General features: G+C 40.1%; 1 protein-coding gene across 1 annotated transcript in view; it reads left to right on the top strand.

Moving 5' to 3' along the window:
* arid5b (AT-rich interaction domain 5B) overlaps positions 1-21,636 on the top strand; it is a 79,421-nt gene that overhangs the window by 39,263 nt on the left and 18,522 nt on the right. Inside the window, 3 exon segments of the mRNA XM_079690385.1 lie at positions 18,158-18,330; positions 20,249-20,483; positions 20,486-20,521. Coding sequence (XP_079546511.1) covers positions 18,158-18,330; positions 20,249-20,483; positions 20,486-20,521 — 444 coding nt within the window.

Here is a 21,636-nt window from a genome sequence, read left to right as displayed (position 1 = left end):
AAAACGGTTTTAGGCTCTGGAAAATAAGTTATGAATAGTAACGCTAACATCCTGTGGCTGCTATTGCTCATTCACTTGGCTGAATAATGCCATTCCTCTGTGAGCCACATTTAAGCTAAAGGTTTATTCTCAGAGCCTAAGGGACTTCTATGTCTCCTTTTTGACTAGTGCAGCCACATTTCTAATGTTATTCACATGACCGTTTACTACGTTTTTGAGCAAGCCTGTATTCCTTCTTGAATTGCTGCTACAGTAGGTGATTTGTTTTAAAACAGCCGAGCTAAGTAATTTTCATCACTCTGCCAAAGTGAATTAAGGCCTCAAGGGCGTCTACGTTATAGGCAACAACACACACATAAACGTTCTCACATATGTGCTCAGAAACATACACAACTGCTGAGCAAAGTCCTCCTGCCATTACCAGGCAGCATATGAGAAAGCAGCCATAAAAAACATATTAAATCCTCCTTTATTAGGATGAATACCAGCACTGTGGACGCATAAGAAGGAATACTGTGCAGCTGTGAAATATTAAAAAGTGAAAAATTGATCTGGGGAACAGTTTCAGGACTTTCTTCTACGCTTCTTTGGATGCTAATTCTGACCTTTCGGATTCAGCCAAATCTGCTGTGGCAGCTCTAATAGCCTTCCGTCTTGTATCGGCTAATTCATGAAAGTGTGTCAGGCTACCTCAGGGGGTGGAGAAGGCTCGGGGAGGAGAAGAAAAATGCCTGTTGGTACAGTATTGTGTGAAATGTAGCAATCAGATTAAAACCTGCCAGTGAAATCCAGTCTATTTTTGATATTCTGGTTATGGTTTCATCCCAGAACTACAGGTACACCATAATCATGTAGATTGATTATATAATCAGCAGCATATTTCTATTTAAACATTGCAGTGTGCACTGATTTATCTGTAATTTCGGAGGTGAGTAATGAAACCTCAGCTGCTCATGTGTACACAATGACTTTGATATCTTCAATATTTGCTCTCCCGTCACAGCATGATTTAAGGTCGTTGCTGGTTTGACAATGACAGTTTTCGGAGACTGTGTTTTATCTAACTCCATCTATATTCATGTGTCTTTTTTTTTTACGTCACCGCCAGCCTGAGCTCCACCGCGGTTGCGTCAGTTAGCAGATCTTAAGTCCTGTGATCCATATTCATGTTCAGCATCGCCTGTCACCCCTGCAGCTGCTGTCCTCACGGGGAAAGACACAGATTTTGTTTATAATTATCATGCATTCCCTGCCAGCGTGGATTGATTATACCCAAGCTACTTTGTGTCCACAATTTCATTTCTTGCCAGGAAGAATATAATATTACACATTGTAGAAAAAGAAAATATAAGTTGGAGGACCTCACTAGAATACATAGAGTACTTATTGTACGTGCACTGATGTACTGAATGAAAAACAAGCTCTTATATAAACCGTAAAGGTTACCGGCCTTGCATACTGTGCTGTAGTATAATAATATTGGCACTGCTGAGGCTCCTCTGCTGTAAGAAACAGCTACAAATAGCTTGAGTGGGCCGGGCCTTTGCAGAGTTGAATGACAGCTGACGTGGTTCAAGGTTTTGTTATTAGCAGTCATGATTAGTGAGTATTACTCACTACTCCATTTGCCATGGATACTGAGTGTGCTTCAAAGCAATAACATAAACATTTGTAGGCTCCACTCAGAGGTGCAGCATATTATATATTTAAACAAGATGTACATCGCAGGATGTCTTGACAGCTACTCATTCGGGCGCCTGTTAAAGAAAATATTATGAGCGACATATTTCCCATTTTCCCTTATTCTGAAGTTATTCCCCTAAACTGCTGACCTTCCTCCCCCCTCCCCTCCCCTCCCCCACTCCTTCAGAAACCCAACACTCCTTATGTGCACATTGCCTAAATCAACAGCATTTTGAAAGTTAGTGAGGCAATCATGTTTGAGGCAAAGCATTTGAGAGGAGCCCCCCCCCCCCCTTCCCTTTCTCCCCTTTCTCCTTTTCATTTGTCCTATATTCCCCAGGTCTCTCTACTTGGCTCAGAAAATATATATTTCATGCACCGCTCTGTGTTTTGTTTGAAATATCTCTCACTCAGTGCCGGTTTGATTTTTATTAAAAAATAAACATTTTCAGTGCAATCCTTTTCTCTGTAATCCTCCAGGGCGAGAGGAGTAGAACAACAATGCAATGCCTCGATATATTAACATTGTCCAGATGCACTGATCATAAACAGAAAAGTACTATTTTTGTAATGTGGTGCATGTGTGTGCGAGTTTAGCACATCTGTGGTTGCTTTGCGTGTATTTATGAGGGAGTTTCTGCCTGTCTGAGTAAGTTGCATCTGTGTTTGACAGAAAAAAAACATTTCCTGTTCACTAACTCGATCTCTTTGTGAAACTGATACTGAAATTCTTCACTGCAGTCGGAGAGACGAGGAAAAGGAAAAATTTGAAAACCAGTAAACATGCAAAAATGTGAAACCTGTACTTTAGGATAACATCTTTTAAAAACATTCATTCCTGCTTCCCTGATTGGGTTGGGTCGCCAGAGGAACGTACAGCATGATGTCATTGTTTCCACAACTTGAACCACTTTCTCGCTCGCTCTGTAAACATGGGATCAGATTAGATGTAATATGCATTCGCCAATATCGTCCCATGACAGTCTGTTAATGTAATAGGCAGACTGCTTGCTAAGCTCATGTTTTCCCATCTCCTCTGCTGATTTGTGTTAACCACCAGCCCATGAATTTTTCATCGTCCATATGTCGATGGTATACAGAGGCCATAGAGGAGACATTTAGAGGAGAAAAGTGCACATGGACTCCATGACAGTAAAGAGAGCATCTGCTGGAAGCCTACGCAAACACTACATAGTCATATCCTTACTTATCTGTAAAAGGATGTTTATACAAGGAGTGAACGATGCATATTATATGAATGATATAGGGTTATACACAGCATTCATTAACGTGCCATGCAATGTGACTAGGCTTAAAATACGATGAGCAGGATGTGTTTTATTTATTGCTTTATTATTTATGGTATGCACAGGCAGAATTGATGCCGCAGCGCTATGCTAACTAAAAGCACTCGCTTCCATTGGCACCAGCAGCATTAGCAGGACTCTTGGGCTGAATAAGGCACAATGTTGCTGATTATCCCTATTATGTCATCAGCAGCAACACCCGAGCTCTACACATATCGCCTTGCATTGCTGCTTATCTATTTTTAGCAAACAGCGCAGAGATAAATAAGCATCTGGCAGGAAGCTTTTCAGAAGTCTGTACGTGTTATTTACAGAGCAAAGGTTTCACAGAGAGCAGAGCTGGTCAATGATTATTGACTACTAGAGGAAGTAAGCACACACATGTTTACTCCTTCACTTATAGCAACAAGTCTTCCTATTTTTGTCTCACCCACTTTACCAGTCTCAGTTTTATTTCCTAACTAAAACCAATTCAAATGGTCCGCAGTCAGAGTCCAGATGAGAGCAGTCAGGTGTTGATGCACGTATGAAAGTGGCTTTTAATTATATGTAACTGAGCGCTAACAGCTATAAGCTCAGGAGCAGCAGTGAGTGATTTGCTATTTGACTTTGCCCTGGGTTTTGCCTCTCAGGCTACATGTTCTGTATCCTCTGATATGCAGATATATGCCTCAGAGGCAGTCACTACTGTAGGCTGAAAATATGTCGCATCCTCCTCAGCATATTTCAAAACAAACAATATTCTTTAGACATTTTATAAAAATCTATATTCTTCTTAAAAGACACTTTGATTGATCATTCAGAAATCAAATATTAGATACGGCAGGAAAGGAGAAAGCTTTTTTTATGTAACACAGTATCATATGATTTCAAGGAGGGACAATGTATGAAGCATTTCTGTGTTTTCCTTTTAATAAGATTAGATCATTTCGAAAGCAGGATTTATATAATCATGTTAAGTACAGGAAATAGCATTTACACATTTCATTTTCTATTGAAACCAAACTGAAGACATTGAATACTTTTTTATTTCAGCAATTTCATATCTTTCAGGATGATATTTTCTCTACAGTGTGAAAATCTGTTTGCAGTCACATCTAATCTCTTTATATCGGTGATCCATCACAGTGGAAACTTAGTCACCTTTTCATTATCACACCATCATCACCTGTTATTGCAGCTGTGAGTGTTTTGAATTCTCTTGCTGCATTTGCAGAAACTCAGAAATCCTAGATGTGAGAGTTATCTGCCAAACAGGAACCGTTTCTAATGAAAGCCACCATCAAATTCACAGTAACCTTAGTCAATGTGTGGTTTTTCCTTCAGGGTAGTCAAAACATTAACGATAAAAGAATGTGTTTTCAAACATTGGATGACGTAGTGTCCTTGAACGCACCACCAAAGAGTTTTTAGACTTGCTACTGCTTGCAACTATCACAAGATGTTAACATCAATGACCTTGTCTCAAACCTTCTCTGTGAGTGATCATTTAAAGTACTTTTTTTAAAAAGTGTATTTCGGCACGTTTATTTTCACTACAAAGTACAATATATGAAATGAATCAAAAGAGTGTATTGTGTAAGAGTGATTTGGTGGGAAACATAGCTCCCTAAAAGTCACAAAGTGATCCCCGACTACGGCTTGAAATGACTTGACAGATCATTATCAGGCAAGGAGATAAAAATATCGACCAACGTGTGAAATTTTTTGTTTTCAAAGCAGTTTTGTAATTTAAAACTCTGCTAAACCGCGGCGGCATGTTATTAATTACTTTACACTCGAACTGACCATGCCGGCCTGACCTCATTCATAATGGCTCGGATGATTATCCCATTAATACACTTGTCAAACGTGGAAGAGCCACTGTTGGCGAGCATGTTTTAAATCAAGCAAGATTATGATTTACATGATAAAGAGACATGGTGGAGCTGGAGAGCACGGCACATTGAGAGTCATATTTTCACCAAATGCCAGATGTGAGTTGTGCTACACCTCCTGAATGTCCGTAATAAAAATGACGGAGCAGCATGTTGCAACCTGGATTCTGACTCATCATCAGTGTAACTGTAGACGCTGTTTACAAAGTCTCTGCCTGTGAGGCCTGTGTAGGAGCAGCTCAAGCGTTTCTGGGTTAAGTGTCGAGCAGCTTTCACATGTCTGCAGGTACAGACTTGTTGCTGCTTGTTATTCCCTAAAGGAGCTGGTGTAATTTGAGTGACGTCAAAAATCATTGTAACCCCGCTTTTACATGACTGCAGCAAAGTGAGGATTAAGTGATTGTGGTGGATGTTTTTCAGGTTTTCTTCTTTCAATATGACTCAGACTTTTTTTTTTTTGGTGGGGGGAAAAAACGCCTACAGGTTCACTACTGGCAACTGCTTTAAACATTTATCATAAAAAGTGCTATTTCTCGGAATACGCAACTACTGAAAAGCCAAGGAAGGCTTGTTTTGTTCACGTTATTTCTAGATCATCGGAATAAAATACAATTAAATTCACCCCATAAACAAGGAAGGATACAAGTATGCATTGGCCCATTTTGTTATGAGAATGACGATTATTTATAATCACCCTGGCTTAATGCTGTGTAGCTTCTCAAAAATGATAGTCCTTATGATTGGGCTCATTGGCGGACTCAATCCCATCTAGTGTAACTAGAGCGTGATCTATTAGAATACATATGTTTTATTGATGCATGGGCCTCGTGTTTATCCTGGCATTCATTTATTTATAGGTCGATGCTGTGATTTATTTTTTTTCCTCTAGTAATGAATAGGATAAGCCTTGAAGCTTATCCACTGCTCCCTTTCATCTCCCCCTCCCCTCTCTCTCTCCCCCCCAATAGTCCCTCCCTCTCCCTTTCTCTCTCTAAAAGCCAAATTGAAATACTGTATTTTTAAAGCTGCGGTCCTACTGGGTTGTTGCTGCAGTCTGTCAGTATCAATGATGTGGAAGTGTTTGAAGGTTATCCCGTTTTTTTTTTTTCACCAAATCCTCCACATTATGTAACTTTGCCTAGTTTTTACATTTGGAGTGTGTATTTGGGACAGTCCCTCTGTGTGCTCCTAACATTTCTTTGAAAAATTAGATGTCCTTTCCCCGGAACAATAGTCATTAAGAGCTACTTCCAAGACTTTGGGCACAAGCACGCACAAGCTAAAGTGACTTGTTTACTTGTCGGATATGTACAGCCTGTTTTGTGTTGGAGTGCTTTTGTTTATTTTTTCTTGACTGCAAAGATTAGATTATCGGAGTAAATACACACAGAGAAAGATATTGTTCGTTGTTGGATTTTAGTCAAAGAGTTGTTCTCTTGTGTGTGTGGTTTGAGCTAAATGCTGGGTGATATTATGAAGTTCCTGGGGGTCAGAGGTCATTGCATTCCTCAGTGTGAGTGTCAGTCAGTGGATCTGGGTTAAGCTTAAACCCAGCCATGTCTCGAATGTTATGTGTGTTAATAAGTACTTAACAGGCAAGGGTACCATCATGAGGCGATCACATGAGGCTAACAGAGTGAACAAAAAGCAGTAAAAAAGTATTTCCTCCCCATAATTACAGCTTATTCTGACTATAAATTAAGTTTTTTTTTAATTATCTTGTAAAACATGTGACACTGTGACTTCGTTCCATAATTTTCTATTTACTCTGCAAATGGAAAGCTTGAGTCGACAGCCTTTTTTTTTATGAGTTTGCGCAGTGGTAAAGTACACACATTCACACCCCTGCCGAAACACACACCCCAATGAATCTGATGAGAATGATTTCATAATCCGTCGCAATAATAAACTTCTTTGAACAGTTTAATTGGCTCTTCCTGGAACGGCACGGCTTCGCTTCATTTGATCTGATGAAAGAGTAATGTTGCTTCTCCCCAGGGGGAGCATGCACAACGGCGCACAAATAATGAATTAAGAACACAACCCTTTTTTTCCTCCAAATTACTGCCATAATAAAGCAGCAAAATTCATACAGCACTTACACCATTTCCCCTCTAAATTGCTTTCATGTTTACTTGCTTATATATTTAATTTCCAGAGCGCGTTTTAAGTGAAAATAATCCTGAATCCTGGAAGGGAAATGGATTGAGGTCACACGGAAAATGTATTGTCATCTGAAAGCAACATTGTCGTTAGAAACATTTGGAAACGTTCCAGATACATTCCTCATGTGTGAATCTGTAAAGAGTCACACTTAATGCGCACTGTTCTCAAAATAGTATCACTCCTTTGAATAGCAAGGAGTGAAATTTGATTTGAAAGCATCTGGCGTATGTAAAAGTAGTTCATGCAAAAGAGGAATATGTAAAATTAAAACTGACAAAGCCTCTGTAGTTTGGGAGGAATATTAACAGGGACAGTCTGAATGGAGAGTCTGTGTACGACAGCAACAGTATGGTCTCAGAAATGCCAAACACATTATGTATGTACACAAACACACGTTTATCTTAATATTATTATGGTGAGAATGTTCCATTTACATACCATCTGCTAATTGTAACCCCTAACATGCCTGATCCAGAAGGCAAGGAAATGGGTGTAAAACCAAAAACCATAAACCACAACCAAAATTATTCTCAACTTTATCCCTGAAAAATCTCTCCCTAGTTTGGTTTGGCAGTAAATCCGTAAAGTACACACACATGTACACACACACTTACAAACACACATATTCAATTTAACTGTGCTCTAAGTTGAATAAACTAAAATAAACCATTTACACCATATAATAAATGGGTGATTAAAATATGGGAGAGTATTTTTAATTTCCTGGTAAACACACACTTGCTGAGATGTGGGCTTGTCTCCATGGCAACGCTAGTCAGAGCGTGCCCATCCTAGCGTTTTGACAGTTTCTCCTGATGATGATTGATAATTACTACCTGACTTGTTGTCCCCGTCTCAACAAACATATGGCGGGAGCTGCCCTCCGCCATATATCTGCCAAAACGTTCCCTTTTCTGATAATAGCTTTTTAATGTTTAACGTTTTGTTGTGCATGCATAGCAATCACCTCCCCCCCCTCCCATACACACACTTTCCCCTCAACCCCACCCTTTTGTAATTACATTTACTGCCGCTCACATAGTTGTTAGAGAGAAGGAACGAGAAATAGATAGCAGGAGAGTGGGAGAAATAAAGAAAATAAGAAAGAGGCGGAGGAAGGAGGGGAATAGAATTGATTTCACTTTGAATTGATGTGTCCCTCCCGGTGCCGCTGGATTTATACTTGACACATTGTCAGGATTAACACAAAGAAGCGGCGTTCTTTTTTTTACAGCATTGTCACATATTATAATATAAACAGCAGATAATAGCGGCAGTGTGGTGGGCTGTAGTTTAAAACGCCAAGCGAGACTCTTTATTCCATTTCCATGCACGCAGTATTTTATTATGCAGCGTGTTTGCATGCATAAAGCTCATATTTAGATGCAATTGGAAGCAATCCTGCTATTTTCACAGAGGCCATAGAGGAGGACATCAATCTATAAACATGATTTATCTACTGCGCAGTATCTACCCAGGCATTAGCATAGACGCTGTATTGTGGATCTTATTAGCAGACTGAAACCTCAGACTTAAACTTAAGACATGACCGGCATTTTAATCCTCAAGCAAACTCAAATGAAAGATGGAAGTGCATTAGTATTCCTCCTAATGTTTGACTGCGCCTGTGTATAGGTACAGTACATTAAATCATAATATAAGAAGTTAATTGGACAAAGAAAAGATAGTGTCTCGTGTTTTTAGAATATGAAAACAGCCAGTACATGTTTGTGCTTCCAGTCCTCTATAATGATGCATTTTACATTTATTTTTTAATATTCATTTTGCCTCATACGGTTTATTGACCGCAATGACCCCTGTTTCCAGGAACAGGAACACAGCACTGTCTTTCATTATGCCTCGTCTTCCGCCAGCTGAATCTAATGAACTTATTAGTACCTGATTTGACATGCATGTAGTTCCAGATGCGCGGGACAAACAGCTTACCTACATCCCATTGGCTCATTTAATGTGTGGCTGGCGCACCTGCAGATGCAGAAAGCGTGGCGCATCGTGGAAAGCGAAGTCATTTCTTAGACTGCGAGACTGAGGTCTGCCACAGGCTACACTACAGACAGGCTCTGTGAAGGAGATAATGATGCATGCTCACACACAGCTGTCAGTCACACGGCTAAAGGAAATGGGCTTTGAGGGAAATAAAAACAGACTGTCGCTGATATAATGCACTGTTTGTGTAGGTAATGATGGGTCTGGGAAACTGAGTGGAAGAGGATGTCAGAGGAGAGGAGATCTGGGGGAAATCTCCTCGAGCCAGAAGATCTAACAAGTCTTTAAGAGCCGATACAATTACATCCATACTGAACACATTCGTTTTTATTAGACAGTTTGATCCAAGGAGCGTATTTGCTTACTAGTGGTTTCTAACCATGGGGATAGTGTGTGTTTAATTAGTTTAAAGGTATCTGTTTCCATCCCAAGACAATAGAGGTCTATGATATTTTGTGTATAATCCACAGATAATCAATTACATTTGTTCAACTGTGCTCATTGTTACTATGTCAAATGGAGTAGTGACAAATTCACAGAGATGATTATTAATACCCAGCAAAAGCTCCCGTGGCATTTTACCGTCATTCAACGTGTTTTTACTACACACAACTTAACTGTTTTCTTTTACTCTAACCATTGTTATTAACCTAGTTTCAAGAAGCAGCTGTTTTCCTCTTCCTGTTCACCTGCTCGGCGGCAAACAGCTGACACACTTTATAGCAGGAAGGAGGCTAACGTGTTGTAGCATTTAGCAACTTCAGAGACAGATATTTCCCTGAGCATGTAATGGAGATGTCGCTCCGTATCTATGCAAAAACAAAAGGTTATGCATTGGTCTTATATTTGGAGCTTATTTACCTTTAAAAAAATACTGCTGTTTTTAAATGTAATTTTAAAACGTGAGGCATCAATACGATAGGCAAGTTTATCGATAGAGCACATTTCAATATACAGTCTATGATTTCAACACAAGGCAATTCAAAAAGTACATTTAAAACCCAAGAGAATACAAATAAAACAAGCTTAAAAAGAATAATACAACATACAATAATAAAAGTTACAGTGCATAAGTGACATAAGAATCTATTGAGGTAGAAAAATATCAGATATTTCACAACCTGAGCAAATTAAGTCGAGGAGATATGCAAAGCCAACAAATATCATTATAATATGTGCTAAGTGGATGAAGGTATGCGGAGGAGCTGCACCTCGGGGGGGCAGTTCTTAGAGCTCTTTAGAAACAAGCCGGACTAATCCTTTCCCTGCACTCAGGCGCATAACCTTGTTTACAGTGTTTGTATGTGTTAGTAGTTTGGAAAATACTTCCTTACACATGTGTTCTCTCCAACAATACACTGACTCTGAAAACCGGTGAAATATTTAAATTGTCGTTCTCAGTGCTCGCTGGTGTTTACCGCTTTCCCCCCCATTTGTCTGTCTCTGTGATTCTGTTACCGCTCTCTTCCCTCGCTCGTCTCTCTGTTATATTGCAAGGTGAGGCTGTGTTTGTGTAATAACAGTAACCAGTATCTATTGTCATGCCTAAGAACCAGCCAAATGCATTCCTCATTAAATTCAGAATAGCTCTCAGCCACAGCGGTGCAAACATATCCTCTTGTGTTGCCTTCACGGGCGTAAAAACATAAAATAACACATATATCTCAGTGTTATTGAGTTTAAACCCCCTGAGGTTGAACTAATATGTAACACTGTACTCGTCTGTGAAATGTTATGCAGTTTATTAATGATGATCTGCCTCTGTATAATCATGAGGAATTAATTAGCACTTCATCTATCAACCTACGGAGGTTTTGATGATTAATAAAAACAGTGTACTCGGTCCACCCACACGCTCTGTCTCACTGTGGGAGCATTGTGTAATTTCTGATGATTGCAGTGATAGAGTTACTTGAAGTATTACCGTTCATTTGATTGTTTTTTGTGTGCTGTCAGCGTGTCTCAGATGACTGTGCTCGGAAACGTGCCTCGAGCACAGGAACAGAGGAATAACTGTCAGACGTGACAAAGTGAGAATTATGAGCCCGTCAGAAATGTTTGATATTAGTGCATTAAAAATGAAGGTGGACACAGTCAGCACTAACATGATAGAGAGGAGGAAGTGCTTAATGCTCTCTGCTAGTCTCTCGTTGTTTCTTTTCAGATTCATCAAATCCTGCCTTTGTTTACATCCATGTTGACTAGCTTCTAGTCTTCTTCTTCCTTGCCTTTGTTGAGACATTGATCCATTTCCTGGCACGTTACTGCCACCTGTAGTCCCCTGTGTGCATCCTCGTGTTTATGCATGGTAAAACAACATGAGGAAAGACTCGTGAAATTACAGCTCAACAGCACTGATAGAGGTCAAAAATCTCTCCTGGGAGCTGTTCACCTGGAGAATAGCAAATACCAAAAATGATGTGTCCTGGCGTCTTGCTTAAATCTAACAAAAATGATTATAAATGTGAGCTACATTTGTGATATTAATGTGGAAAGACCTGAACATGTCTTTGCACTTGCCACAGTTGCAGAGTTGTCAGTTGTGGAGATTTAGGAAATAAGGAAAGCTTTCTGAGTTTGGAATAAAGTAGGTATTTTCGCTTGTAAAAATCTCTTATTAATGTAAAATCTAAGGTTATTTTTAAAGGGTTTGATGCTTGACCCATTTTTAAATGTTTTACCAGATTCCTGTTTCCTGAATCTCTGGAAATAAGGCAACGAGTGCAATGCTGTTATTGTCAGAAGTATTGAGAAAATAATCAAATATCCCTTCAAGGTGGGGTAGGTAAGTTTGAGAAACCGGCTCGAGATACACTTTTTGTTATATTCCATGGAATGCTCTTAACATCCCGATAGCAATGAATATCTGAAGTGCTTTGACAACAAATCCATAAAAACATTTCATCTGTGGAAGCCGTGGCGCTGTAAAAAGCACGACCAATCATCTGAGCCGGCCCGGCTAAAGTAACTGGATGGCCTACCTGCCTGTCAGCCTTCCATCTGTGCACAAACTTATCTCGTGCCCTCATTGGTCATGTGCACGTTCGTGTGTGTTGGAGGAGGGGCTCTGTAAGGAAGTGGCAGATTTTCTCCGGTTGTGTATTTTCAAATTCTAGCGCACTCAAGCTGGTTTCTCCAAAAGTACCTACCCCACCTTTGGATTTCATCATTAAATACAACATAGATGATTGAACTCCGTTCTCTAACCTACTATTCATATCATGGCAATTCAATTCTAGTAACACATGAAGTTGGTAGGTTATATATTGTGTTCAGCTGATACAGATTCCATCTTGTTTTCTTGATATTTTGTGCAAGAAAACTTTGTGATCCGAGCTCAATAAACCTAGAAAACACCAGACACAATATTTACTCCGAGAGGAGCGTGAGAGAGAACCATTAAAACACAGAAACTTGATTTCCAGTTGTCTCCCCAAAGCTGTGGTCAGAAAACAGAAACAAGGCGTCCTTGATCAGAAACTCTTGAAATCTCTCCGGCCTCTGAGCTCTCTGATGTATCGCGAAGACGCGCCGTCGCCTGTCACTGCCGGCGGAGGCATCAGTCATCGCTTCCTTTTTCTTATTCTCTCTGGTACTGCTGCCTTGCTGCTTTGGAGCTCCCTTGTCACATCACGGTGCCTCCAGTGGAGTTAAAATGTTCCACCAAAGTGTAATATCTCTCCACTGATCGAACGTTTAAAGCTCTGCTGCTCTATAGATTAAAGTCTGTATGTTGAGAGCGGTTTTGTATCTTGATTTTCCTTCTTTCTTTGTTCGATTGCATTTCTTCTTTTTGTATTCTAGCAGCTGTTATTGTTCCTTATGAATCACATGTAGCATCTCATGAATCATAGTCTATCAGTGCTTTTTTTTTCCGGTTTCAATCTAATTTGAAACTCTGCTTCTGTTTTCCAACTCCAATGTTCCCTTTTTTTAAGCTGCAGTAATGTTTCATTACCAGAACCTTTTTTTTTTTTCCATACATGAAAATGCATCTGCTCCGAGAGTTTAAAAAAGCGTCCGTCACGGTGCCTAATGTTTTATGACTGGCTGTAAATTTCCACCACTGTAACCCTGTACGCTAGAACTGAGTGACCTTTTTTTTTTTTTTTTGTCTCTGCGTGGGCGTATTCCCAGGTAGAGTTTCATTCAAACAACCGTCCCAGGGGAGGGTTCACCTCACCTGCGTGGAAACAGCTTTGGTCACGTGGTCTGACTCGTATTATGTCTTACAGAAGATTTTACACTGTGTTTGGCTAAAAATCATTTAAGTAATCTGCCCTTTTACCATGTAACTCATTAAGGACAGCTTTTGAATTGACTGTCTCTTGAGGAGTTCGTATTGATTAAAACAGTGTGGATTGTAACTCTACTTGTCAATATCTCTGTGCTGCTTAAAGGTTATTAATACTTTATTTGCTCTAAATATGTGTTTCAACATTTATTCACAGAATTATTTTATTTTCCTGCCCTTTTGGCCTCCTACCTCTTTCATTTGTATCCTCGGTGAGACTCAACTTGTTGACATATAAAAAATAGTTTGATTAAAAACATATGTACTGTATTGTTTTGGATTCTTTTATGTCCTCAGGGTCATACTGTACCGACAAGGCACCGTATTGCAACATGAATGTTACCTTTGGCAGCGAGTTTATCTGATAATTGCCCAGGGGGTGTCAGGCCTTAGTGAATTTGCACAAAGTATGTCAAAACATGTTTTTCACCTTCCACTTGTTGTAGTCATACTCACTCACCCTCCTCCTTCCTCACCTCTCAGCCTGAACTTGGACCTCATTATAGAGAGAGGAAGTTGAAGTTCAACTGCTGAATTAAGACTTTGAGTGGGGGTTTCATCTGGAAAGGGCAGATAGATAGATCAGTTCTGAAAAGAGGAGAACAACTCTTAGATGATCCTATTTGAAATACTCCTGATTGAATAAATGGGTTTTTTGAATAGCTCAGCAGGTTTTATAATATGATGTTTTCTGTCATTAGTAACTTTTACACTTAACTTTATAAGCGATTTATTTCAGCCTGACCTTTACGAATTCCCATTAAACGATTAACAGACTAATTTACATAATTTGATTACTGAGACGATGCTAAATATCAGTCCCTGCTGTCCTTAATTTTTTACAATTTAACAAGAATATGAGCATGCGAGCAGCTCTGCGGGGCTGCACCGGTTGAGTTTTGACTTAAATGCTAACATGTTAACTATTTTAGATTAGCATATTAGCCTGATATAAGTTCCTACTAGCACTAGACAAAAATGACACCTGAAATATACCTGGAAAACCTTTTTGTTTATTATTAATACGTAAATAAAGACCTTATACTGAGTTGTCGGAGTATATCCAGATAACTGTTTATATCTAAAGAAACATGAATATCTGAACCAAACTCTCTCGAACTACCTCATGTTGTTACTCAAGCAAAAGTCAGGGAATCAACAAAGTCAGAACATGTTATGAGGAAATATGAATATTTTTACAAAACGTTGCAGCAGCCTGATATTTCAGTTTGGCCAAAGTGGTGGAGCGACCAAACAACCAAAATTACCGTCTCTTAACCCAAACCGCTAGTGTGGCTAAAAATAAGAAACCACTGCACACCATCTGTAGTTGCGACAGATTATTTCAGTCATTTTCCAAACTTCCAAATGAAAGGATGAGATGACTGCTGAACTTATTAAATACAAGTACTTCTTTGATTTCCATTTGCCAATTAAATACAAAAACTATGCGCACCATTAGAGCAGTAATCAGTCCATCTGATTCAAAGAGGACTCGTGCAACCGCCCCACTTTCAAAGAGACAATCGTTTAATGAACACATGTAAATATTGAGCTTTTTTTTCTCAGTCAATTTTGAGAGAGCGTTATCAACCGAGGCATCCATCAGTTAAATTCTCCAGCCGGCTTGATATGTCTCTCGGTTCCCAGCAGCCTCTCAATCAATCAGGCCATTTTGTTGTGTTTCCCTGTGGCTCCTCGCTGTTGATGCATAGAAGCGTCAGAACCCTTCCTGAGCCGCCTCTAATGAGTTTTTCATTATCATTGACATCAAGTGAATGGCAGTGAAACAGAGGTGTTAGGGCTGTATTTAATTGAATCTGAGGAGGGGGGAATTATGAGACAAAGTCGGGTTGTAAAGCTGTTAACCGCTGCGAGCGTTCAGGGATCGAGTAGTCGGGCTCTGCATCTTGCTGCTGACGTCGCTGTGACTTTCGTGACTCTGGGGTTTGTGCTCTGTGACGAGACGTGATGGATTCAGACCCCATGGAAACACCCCTTACCTGTGTGTGTGTGTGTGTGTGTGTGTGTGTGTGTGTGTGTGTGTGTGTGTGTGTGTGTGTGTGTGTGTGTGTGTGTGTGTGTGTGTGTGTGTGTGTGTGTGTGTGTGTGTGTGTGTGTGTGTGTGTGTGTGTGTGTGTGTGTGTGTGTGTGTGTGTGTGTGTGTGTGTGTGTGTGTGTGTGTGTGTGTGTGTGTGTGTGTGTGTGTGTGTGTGTGTGTGTGTGTGTGTGTGTGTGTGTGTGTGTGTGTGTGTATAAAGAGTCTTCCTGTCACTTCACGGCTCATCTCCAAGACATGTCAACGACAGACTAAGGAATAAGTAACTCAGTGAGAAGCTAAACTATTTGGCAGCTTGGTCAGAAGTCGAATTTTGGTGCAGGACTATTGTGCCCATTTTTGGATTATAGAGGGAAGTATCTTGTATACTTAAATTGTCTTTTCTTTTGTACATTGACAAAAACACTCAATGCCCACAGAGTGGTAAAAATACCACATCTCCCTGGGTGCTGTAAAATCATTACCTTGTGATGTTGGCTTTGTTGTTTTGTTGCAGACTATAAAACACTGTGTTTCCATTCTAGAAAAAATCCATCTTGGTGTTATTCTAAAGCTGATGACTCCTCCCTTATGCAACTGTGCATCGAGGAGAGCAGATCAGCTCTTCTGCTCAACTTCTGCAGCCTGGAAAGCTCGCCCGACCTTGTGTGCCTTTTTCTGTTAACAAAAGAACATGAATGCACCTTTCCACCTCAGTTTACAGTAATATTCATGTTGTCTAAGTTTGTCCTTCATCAATAAGTGGATGAATGTCAAACTGCTCGCTGTCGCGTCACCATGTTTTATGCAGCAGTGTTTTGCTGTAATTGCAGCATTTTTCTTACGCAGCAGTATTTAACCTGATGAAATATGTACACAGACAGGCAGGCTATGTAACTCGGTGTAGGGTGTCAGGGGGGTTAGTGATTGGACTAAAAACAGAACCGCACTGAGAGTGTGACCTCACTCAGACCTTTGCGTCGTTTGTTTAAACTGATGTCACATGTTGAAGAATAAATATCCATCGAGTCAAACCTCACAAATGTCACATAATGTTTGAGTTTTGTGTGATTGCATGTGTTCTTTTAATATGCAGTGTACACGTCTGGCATGTTGTCATCACTTACTTTTCTCCAGACTTTAGTTGAAAAGCACATTTATTGTAATGTGGCATCTATTTCTGGTTTGTGTTTAAATACAGATGGGGTTCTCTACAGACGCTGTAACGTTGCCAGGCTGTATATGCTACGATACAGTATGTGGCATTAGTCTTTCCAGTGAATAGTATGTGCTTGTGTTTCTCTCCCTTCCCTTCAGAAGTATATTAATAAATAATAGGCTTTATGTAATTTCGCAGCATTAATGAGTAATTGGCAGAATCAAAGAGGCAGAGCGAGCACTGGCAGAAAGAGAAAAACATTGACGGAAGAAAACACCCAATGCTTTCTCAGTAAAGATTGCTGTGTTGAAAACTTGTTTTTTTAGTGCCAGGGGGATGACAAATGCACAACAAATGTCCTTGGAATTTTCCCTGCACTGTTTCTCCACAGCATCGCGGTTGTGGAAATAACAACATGAAGTGATAGGTTGCTGAGTTATGATCATTTTACCCTTTTTAATGACTGCCTCTTAGTTTTATTCAGCTCCAGTGTTATTGTAACATTTTCCTGATGGGAATTTGATCCGACAAAAATAATCACAGAGTGCTTTTGGCACAGAACAACCTTGGATGTGATTTAATTGTCATTGCAGATGGAAAGAAAGAATGTTGACGCTGTGAAATACGTGACTGAACTTGGATTATTTGAAGTTTTTGTTTTCTATTTCTCTCCCTCCTTTGAGCTTATCTCTGTTTGTGTTGCTGCGTGGATGCCAGGCACTCTGCCAAGAAGTTACATTACAGTCGCGGGGTTGACATAAACGTGGGTGTACAAAGGACTTGGAGGTCTTAAATACTTTATTGTGTGTGTAATGTGAACTGAGCAATTATATCTACCAGTCTTTCAAACAAAGGACTCCTATAAGGCAGGTTCATATGTTTTTAATTAACAGCGTTCAGCTTTAAGACATGAGCTAACCAGAGAAATAAAGCCACGATTATCTGTACATCTGACTTGCTTTAGTATTAAATAACTCTTCATTATAGCGATGATGAGATGACAGTTGGGACAGTCCTGCTGTAAAGAAAAAATAAAATATATACGTTGTTGGGGTCAGTTTTTGTGGCATATGTAACAAATATTCTCACAGCAAAAACGTTTTTTTCCTTTCTGTGGTTTTGTGGGTTGAACAGCCTCTGTCATTTACTGTATTTTACTAATTGCTTGACGTAGCGACGCCCTTATCTCAAATCTTGAAAATACATCTGTCTGAATTTAAATGTAGCTTCTCTTTTAGCCTGAGAGGGAACTTAAGGATTGTGTTTGCTAACACATTGGAGCAATTTGGCAGCCTGCTACCCCATTCAGCACAATGTTGCACTAATCCAGTTTAAAAATAATTAGCTACAGGCTAGCGGTCCTGTGAAATTCCTTTCCCTGATTGTTAATGTTCCTGTCATAGCCCCCGTCCTCCTCAGCTAACAGAACATTTTCCCAGGCATTTCTGGCTATAAACTCTTTTATTCTTCCTGTTAATACTATTTCAAAAGATAAAAACGTCAAATTTAACCAAATGTTGGCAAAGAAGAGGTGAAAACACGTCATGATTTAATCACAGAGCTGGATCATCGCACATGTTTCCATCCAAATTGTTATCCTCATTGTCACCGTTTCCTCTCCCTCAGCGCCTAACCTGAAGGGGCGACCTCGGAAGAAGAAGCTGTCCATCTCTCAGAGGAGGGATTCCCAAGGCCTAGCTCAGGGTCAGGGGTCGTCAGGGTCGTCAGGGTCCACCCCGGTGTCGGCGGCCGTGGCAGCGCTGGAGCTCTGCAGTCCGGAAAGCAAAGTTACTACCAAGGTAAGAGAGGACAACATTAAAATATTAAATGATATTCATCCTTGAGAGGAAATTCACCCAACAGAGGTTTGACAAGAGATTAAAAAACTATTGTCATTCAATAAAAACAATAACATTTTAGTTAAATAAAAGATTAAAGGGGCCCCATTATGCTTTTGGGGGGTTTTCCCGTGTGGTAAATAGTTTTTTTCGCATGTAAATGGTCTGCAAAGGTCAAAATCCCAACGTTTGTTTACTCCCACAACATAGTGATATCACAATGTAACACCCTCGCTTCTATTGGCTAGCGCTCCGACAGAACGTACATCATAGGTTAAGGGGCGGGACATCTCTAAGCGGTTAACAAATCACAACAGAGCCAGCCAACTAGCCAATTAGAGTAAACTGGGTTCTGGTTTCAGTCAGAGGGTGATAAGAGGTGTTAAATAACATTCATTTAACAAGAGTTTTAGACAGTAAACAGTAACGGCCCGTCCACACAGCAGCGTTAGAAAAATCTTGAAAATCTTGGAGGTGGGCGTGTCTGAAAGCTTGGGGATTTTTTGCAAGCAACGCGACCAACAACCAATCACATGAATATCCCGCCCCCGACATACAAGGCAAAAAAACCCGGGGATTTTATGCGAGCAATATATATATATATAAACTCCCCAAACAGGCGAAAGCCTACCAGTTTCACCCACTGTCTCTGCCACCTCCCTCCATGCCTGGTTCCTCCGGTTTGTATCCCGGTAAATAGTTACTGGTCGTAAAGCACCGGGTGATTTGCTACCGTAATTTCTCGTTTGGAATATGAGGAAATGAACTGCGGTATGTCTCTCCCAGCTTACACGCGGTTTGATTGGCTAGCGCTTGTACTGTCAGATTTGCATAAACGGGATTTGATTGGCTGACGCTTCCACCTCAGCTTCAAAAGTTGAACATTGCTCAACTTTTGAATCCTGAAAATCCTGGAAATCCTGGAAATCTTCGCTTTGCTTCCCCACAATGCAGTTCGGCGAAAAGCGAGGCAACGTGACGTCAACCCATTCAAAGTAAATGGGCAGAGAAGCTTTGGAAGATTTTTTAACGCTGCTGTGTGGACGGGCCGTAGCCTCTTTTGTGCACTAGCTCTGCAGTTATTACATATCACACCTTACCTTGTGTTGCCAGCTGGCTGCTTTCCATATTATATTTGTAGTGCATCTGTATTTTAATTCCACAACTATTTCACTTTGAGAGACACAGTAGGACTGCAATGTTACAGCACATACAGTACTTCTAGTAAAATATGTAGTAATGTTTCTGTGACAACCACACCCTTATTGTAACTGAACATGACTCAGTTGTACTTGTCTAGTGTAATAACATGAAACAATTTGTATATGGGATTATTTTATTTGATTAGATCCCTTAAAGGTCTTCTTATAAATGTCCGACATATGGTGATATATGGCTACAAATAACAATTATTCATATGATTGTATAATCTGCGTATTATATTCTCCATGATTATTAATACAGTGTTAAATGTTCCATTAAGTCCAAGACGACGTCATACCTTTTTTTAATCCAACATTGGTTATAATATTAAAAGTGAAGGAAATATCCATCACTGCTGTTATTCCTGTGACCTTGGACGGATAAAACAATATTACCATTTCTCTCTCGAAGCTAGAATCAAACTAATCTGTGATGACAAGAAGAGCGGCTGCATTGATAATCAATGACAGACTGTCTCTGTGGACATGAAGTATCTTTTTATTTTCTTTAACACAGACACATCTCATTCACAGTGTCTGACATCATTTGAATAGCACTCTGTTAAAAGGTTATCATTTTCATCTGATTTCCCGCTCTCTCTCGCTCTCTCTCTCTCTCTCTCTCTCTCTCTCTCTCTCTCTCTCTCTCTCTCTCTCTCTCTCTCTCTCTCTCTCAGGTCAAACCCAGCTGTAAAACGGTACCCAACGGAAAGATTTCAGCCAGACACAAGGCCAACAGCCTCAGCAGGAAATACTCAGCAGAAGAGAAGGAAAGAGGGAAGGAGAGGGAAAAGGAAAAGGAGGAGAGGGACGAGACAGATGATAATGACGAGGAGGAAACATCGGAGGAGAGCCGAGCGGAGGAGCAAGCGTTCTTAGTCGAGCTCTACAAGTACATGAAAGAAAGAGACACGCCATAGAGAGGATCCCCTTCCTCGGCTTCAAACAGAGTGAGTAGGACAACTTATACCCTCACTGGCAATGTTTAAACCGTGGAGTGCTATAGTTTGGACTCCATATTAGCCAATAGCAAAGTTTGTGAGGATACGGGCATTTTGGATATTTAGGTCATAAACATCACCAGTGGAAAGCTTAGGAGGCTGCTTGAAGTATTACAGTAAAATATACCTGTAGGAATTGGTGTGAAAAGTACCAACATATTCTAAATGCAAACCGCACATTATTTGACTTTAAAATGTCTCGTGCCTTTGAGAAAATAAAGTATTTGTTAGTTTAGATATCAGAGTGAAACTGCGCTCTGTAAAAGTCAAACACGATAGTAAGATAAGCGCGGAAAACCCCAGTGTGGATTTAAATCAACATCTCTGTGCACGTTATCTATAGTTCCCTCATGTTGTGAAAAGAAGAAAAACCAAGTTCTGCTTTGCATTCAAGTCAAGGGCAGACTGTGTCCAACTAGAATTAGTAGAGAAAAGAAAATGGCTGCCAACTACTGCAGGCTCCATGCCCAAAATCCCTAAATTACACTGCTGTTAAACTCTAAAACACACATTCAATCTGCAGTGATAATAAACCAGAGGAATAATTGTCCTTGATGAGAAAAATCTCATTTTGTGGTTTGAAGCTTCCTGTCAGTCTATTTTGGCTTTTATATCAGAGGAGAATATCTTCTCACAGTTGTCAAAGGGGTTTCCTGTGAAGGCCAAGAACGTCCTCTAACAATGTTCAAGAACATCACATGCATGCGAAACACGTCTGCCCGAGATGAAAGATGTTTCGATATAGGTTGGATGCTTAGTTTGCACCCGGTGTGCACGGGACAGAGAGGAGAAGCGTGCACGTAAACATTTTAAAAAGGACGAGCTTTTTTCTCTTGAAATGTGCTCAGTGAATTTTTTGTATGTGTTTCATCTCTGTGCAAGACACATGGGAACGTGGGCTCTCACCTCAAACTGTGGGGTTTAAAAATGTACTTTTTCCGTTGAAGGAAGGATATCACATTTGTGTTTATGTCAAATGAGCAAAGAAAGATGTAGCCACTCACATCAGATTGTAGCGAGACAACACAGGCAAATTAACGAGAGGCAGGGAGGGAGAGCGATGT

Source organism: Notothenia rossii, assembly GCF_949606895.1.
Source record: "Notothenia rossii genome assembly, chromosome: 6".
Lineage (NCBI taxonomy): Eukaryota > Metazoa > Chordata > Actinopteri > Perciformes > Nototheniidae > Notothenia > Notothenia rossii.
The sequence above is the reverse complement of the archived record's forward strand: the minus strand, read 5'-3'. Positions and strand labels throughout refer to the sequence as shown.